The following is a 5297-nucleotide window of genomic DNA, read 5'->3' as shown; positions in this document are numbered from 1 at the left end:
AAAAGAAGACCCTAAAAATAAGGTAAACCGTTAAATAAAAAATAATGGTCCTGATTTAACTTTAAGCACTCATGTTGGAATTGCTATTAGTCGAGTATATATATTGGTTGTTAACACTTAACACCAAACAAGTGTCCTAGGTCAAAAGGGCTCACAAAGGCCACGAAAGCGCTCCCGCCTAGGGTGACACACCTTTTTCCTAAGATTTTTTCCAGAAATAGGTACACACGGTATGAGTTCGTGCGCCCACGAATTAGAGATCTATCAATCTATTAGAGATCTAGACCTATCAATCAATTTACGCACACTGAGTGTGCGTGTGGTGTGAATGTGTGGTGTCCTGTACCCTATTAAAAAAAACAAGTGTAGTGTGGTGCCCTTGTACCCTATTAAAAAATAAGTGTCCTAGGCTCCTTGCGAGCGAACAAACAAACAGAAGACGACAGGAAAAAAGATGAACATAAACCACTATATCCTTTGATCGGAAATATGAGTTAATTATGACAATGATAAACTTTAATGTGTCAATATGATTGCAAATATTTGTATAATGTATTGTTTCAAATAAAATATGCTATGGACGTATCCCATGAAAAATCTATCAATATAAAATATCACATTGTCAATATATGTGAGTTATTATGTATAGATCATCCAAGCTAACAAAAAAAAATCTCATCAACCTTGCTAGGAGTACCTAACAATTAAACACACAAAAGTGGAAAAACTGAAGGAAAAAAATGCACAACATAAGATGGCTAATGCTGCGTATTGTCAATAAAAAGTGCAGGAAGGAGTACCTAAGTTTTGTAGCAGCTAGACAAAAACAGCACAACATATAGTACAACTTTGATTAAAGAAGAAAAAATATCATCAATAGCTTGCAACAAAAACTGGAATGTCCATAGTATCATCAGTTCATCGCTATCAGAATGATACAAAATTAAGATCCATGCAGGAAAAATATTTTTAATCTATATAAGATGGCTAATGCTGCGTAACGCAAATTTAGGCCTTGTCAGCCTTGGCAGCAGTAGCAGCAGCTTGGCCCCTAAGACGACCAGTTCTCCTTGCGGCAATAAGACCAACCTTCTGGCCAGGAGGAGCATCACGGCGGACAGTGGAGGCATGACCAATGTGCTGGTGGTTACCTCCTCCATGAGGATGCTCAACAGGGTTCATGGCCACACCACGCACCTTAGGCCAGCTGTTCCTCTTGACGCGGTACTTGTGGTAGGCATTGCCAGCCTTCAGCATTGGCTTCTCAGTCCTGCCACCACCAGCGACCTGCCCAATCATGGCACGGCAGCTACTTGGGACAATCTTCTTAGCACCAGAGGGGAGCTTGATCCTGAAAATCACAATACCATGTGTTCTTACTTCTTAGAGGCTGACCCACGAAACCCAGTAAACCCTAATTACACTGAGAAGAACAAAGCATATCAAGATAAGCTAGTGGACAAGAAAATTACCGGTAAGCGGTAACAACAAATATCATTTATAAGATGGATAAGGATGTACTGTCCTAAGAAGTTGGTTTCGGTCACATCTTGTGAAACATCTTAGATTTCGTTTTCAGTTTCTAAGGAAACATTTCAATAATTCAACTAGATGCCTCTTTTACTAGTCCATTATAGTTGATAGTGTCAGTGGGAGGGGTTCAAAAGTGAAATGGTATATGAACAAACATTCAAGCATTGAACTAAAATGACAACATAACCACAACCACTTGCTGGAAAAATCAACATAGAACCAAAAAAAATCACATCATCTTAATAAAACAGAACAGTTCTGCATTGAGTACAATTAGGGGTGGTAATGGATTGCGATCCAAATGCTTTTCACAAAATAGTAGGGCCCTAAATAAATTTTAGTTCAAAAATGAATAAAAATATGGCCCGATCCTATCCGATCTTTAAATCTTATTATCTTTAAATCTTATTGTGTAAAATTTAGAGCACATTGTCACCCCTAAGTACAATAGAACCAGTTTAAAACAGAGCGTAGTTCAATAGTTTTCAACATTGCCATAATGGGTTATGATTAATAAACGACACCGCTATGCGAACTTTAAGCAGACAGTGTGACCGTCACCTCGATGTGCCGTTGTCTGGGTTATGGCTGATAACGATCGCGTAGTCCCCAGACGCCCTGGCGAAGACACCGCGATCCCCGACGTGGTGCTCAACGTTGCAGACAACGGCACCCTCAGGGATCCCCCTGAGCGGCAGGACGTTGCCAATGGAGAGTGTAGCACGGCGTCCGCAGTAAACGAACTGGCCAGTGTACATGCCCTCAGCAGCCACGAACAGCTCCTTCTGGTGCTTGTACCGGAATGGATGGCGGAAGGTGACCTTGGCCAGCGGCGCGCCGCGGCCCGGGTCGTGGATGACGTCGGTGACCACGCCCTTCAGGTACCCGTTGCGCTCGCCGAAGTCGAGGGACCGGAACCGGGCAGGGCCCTTGCGGTGATGGGTATGGGACTTGAACACGGACCCCGCACCCTTGCGCTGAGCGCGAATCACGCGGCCCATCTTGCCGGCGGCGAAGTGTCTGGGGGAGGCGGCGCCGGAGGGGGAAGAATGGAAGAGCTAGGGTTTGGAGGCGGATATAGACGAGCGGGGTGGGCCGTCGGATACGAAGGTGGTTGGGCGGGCCTTCGGTGGGTAATGGACTAAGAGCATCTCCAAGAACGATGCTAAAAGACCCCGAAAAACTTTTTTCAGGGAGAAAGCTCGTTTTCTCTCCTCCAACAGCTCTTGCAAACTTCCCCCATATTTTCGCCGTCACGCATCCGAGCCGATCCATCCCGCAAATTTGCGCGAGGTGAAATCCCCCAATCCCTTCGCTGTCGCGCATAGCACCTGTTTCCGGCACCCATTTTCGCCCTCGCGCGCTTTTGTGTTGTTTGTAGCCATGGCGGGAGAGGCCTGATCGGTGTCGGCGGCGGCGGCGGCGGCGGCGGCGGCGGCGGCGGCAGCGGCCACAAGGACGGCTGCGGCAGTGGCACCGGTTTGAACTTTGAAGCACTTCGGCAGCGACGACGTCAAGGGCAACGGCTCCCGCGACAGCGGCTTCGGTGCTCCCTCGCATCTCGTCCAGTCGAGTCGGCTCCTTCATCCCTCCTCCCGTGCAGACGCACTCGGCAGCCAGCCACCAGCTCCCAGCCCCTGCAGCGCCCAGCCCTAGCCCCGCCCTCCGCCCGCTAGTAGCAGCGACAGTGCGCAACCTTGCAGGCACGCACAGCGCGGCCCCTGCCCTGCCCTCTGCTCGCCCCCTGCCCTGAGATAAGGATTGAATAGATAGTAGAGTTTACGTTTGATAATTTATGTGAGTTGTGATTTAGTTCTAGAACTACTAGTTTTGTATTTCTTGATTGCTCCAGGTATTGATGCCCTTGCAGTTGCTTGTAGGAGGTGGATGGGATATTCTACGGTCTGGTGGGGAGTAATGAATGGTTCATGGCACGCACAACCTGCTATCTCAGTTTCTGATAGTAGGGGCATTCTGCTGCTATGTCAACATGTTTTTTTATGTGTCTTCATGTGCTGGGAAGATGAATTGGTAGGAGACTGACTTGTTTTCATGAACTAGAAAGTTGGACAAGTAGTAGGCCAGCATGCCTTTATCCAAAGATCTTTTGTCTCTCATTTGTGTTAGAAACTAGCTACATGGTCGTTGCTTGATATGTTAATATTACTAGCATGTCACACAATGTTCATAATGGATATCTCGATCAATCATCTGTTTATCTTTTACAGTTTGTGTGCCTCGCTCAGTGACTGATGATGTTTCAAGCCATATTTGTCTGTTTATAGTTTCTAGCAAGGTCAAAAAACTTACCCCTGTTCTATGATTCAGACTTCAGAGGCTGGCGTAGCCATGGCACACTTAAATTTACCCTAGTATGCACATGTTGATGCAATAGTAGGAAAATAAACGCCTTGCATCTTGGGCCAGATTAGAGTTTTCAGCATTTGTTTAAGAAACTGTTGGAGTATACACTATAATTTACCTCTAAAATTTTTTAGCCTGCCCCCAATAGTTAATTTTTGGGAGGATATTTTTAGCTTCCTCTTGGAGTTGCTCTAACGGTGATACGTGATGGTAGGGCTGCACGAAATATTTGTGGCTCGATAAATCACTCGACTTGGCTTGTTAGTAGCTCGACTCGACTCGTTTTAATTTTGTAGCGAGCTAAATTAACATTCTAGCTCGGTTCTCTAATGAGCCAGCTCGGGTTAGCTCGCGAGCCAAACGAGCTAAGCCACAACACAAGTTTGCCTAGTCGTTGATGTCGTCTCATCTCTCATAGTCTTGTTTTCTTGTAGTTATGATCTGTGATATGGACATGTGTGGATATGTCATGTGCTTAAATATTTGCATTATTGCATGGCTACATACCTACATTGCATATTTAATATTTGATTATTTGTTATGGTTTTGTGAACTTTGTTTCTAGCAGCATATGATGTTAGTGTTGTGCAATGAAATGCTACATGTTTGTGAATGGATGATGAATTGCTTTATAATGATGCTTGTTGCTAATAAGAGTTTATAAATATGTAAGTTAATACATATTTAGTTATTTAATTTAATATTAAAAGTTAGAAGTGCTAGGACAATAATATGATAATAATACTATAAAGGTTTTGAGTTTGTAGTGTTAAACACTTAAAATATGATTTTTCGATTATATATATTTATATACATAGATTTTTGTATTTAGTTGTGTGACTCACGAGCTTAACAAGCCGAGCCGAGCCTGTTGTTTAGCTCATTAGTATAACGAGCCGAGCCGAGCTGGCTCGTTATAGTAACGAGTCATAACGAGCCGAGCTGGCTCGATATCCACTCCTACGTGGTGGTCTCGTTGGGTGACTTGTGCATTTAGGTCATTCTGATCAATGGTGAGTTTTAATATACTATTTTAAACAGTATATTTAGTGTATTATCAGTTCGTATTTAAATTTAATCAGGGTTGAGATCCATATCCTAGTTCTGGTATTTAGTATCCGATTTGTATTCGATCAAAGTATGTATTCATATTCTCAAAGTGGAATATTTAAGATGTCGATATTCATTTAAATCTTATCTCACATAACTCGATAATATATGTATCTGATCCGCATCCTACAGAAAAATATGAAAACAAATATTTAATGAGTAATATTCGTCCGTCCAATCTCATTACATCCTTAATTGTTTTCAATGTTGTCACATCAAATTTAAACTAGCTAACTGTGTATGCAGGGTTTCATCTCCATAAAACTCTATCATCTCATATAAAATTCTCT

General features: G+C 43.2%; 1 protein-coding gene across 1 annotated transcript; it reads right to left on the bottom strand.

The window, feature by feature from the left end:
* Window positions 1-829: 829 nt before the first annotated feature.
* LOC100191681 (60S ribosomal protein L8) lies at window positions 830-2678 on the bottom strand. The gene is made up of 2 exons (NM_001137110.2): window positions 2095-2678; window positions 830-1351 (listed from the first exon to the last, which is right to left on the bottom strand). Exons 1-2 carry the CDS (start codon window positions 2532-2534, stop codon window positions 1009-1011), a joined length of 783 nt encoding a protein of 260 aa, NP_001130582.1. The 5' UTR covers window positions 2535-2678; the 3' UTR covers window positions 830-1008.
* Between the last annotated feature and the right edge of the window lie 2619 nt (window positions 2679-5297).

Source organism: Zea mays, chromosome 7 (assembly GCF_902167145.1).
Source record: "Zea mays cultivar B73 chromosome 7, Zm-B73-REFERENCE-NAM-5.0, whole genome shotgun sequence".
Taxonomy (NCBI): Eukaryota; Viridiplantae; Streptophyta; class Magnoliopsida; order Poales; family Poaceae; genus Zea; species Zea mays.
This window is presented reverse-complemented; position numbering and strand designations above follow the sequence as displayed.

What these genes read in the sequence shown, in the direction of transcription:
- LOC100191681 (NM_001137110.2), bottom strand. Translation starts at nt 2,534, where the DNA reads ATGGGCCGCGTGATTCGCGCTCAGCGCAAGGGTGCGGGGTCCGTGTTC. An exon ending in CCAGACAACGGCACATCGAG is followed by an intron (nt 1,352 to 2,094) that starts GTGACGGTCACA and finishes TGTGATTTTCAG; the next exon opens with GATCAAGCTCCCCTCTGGTG.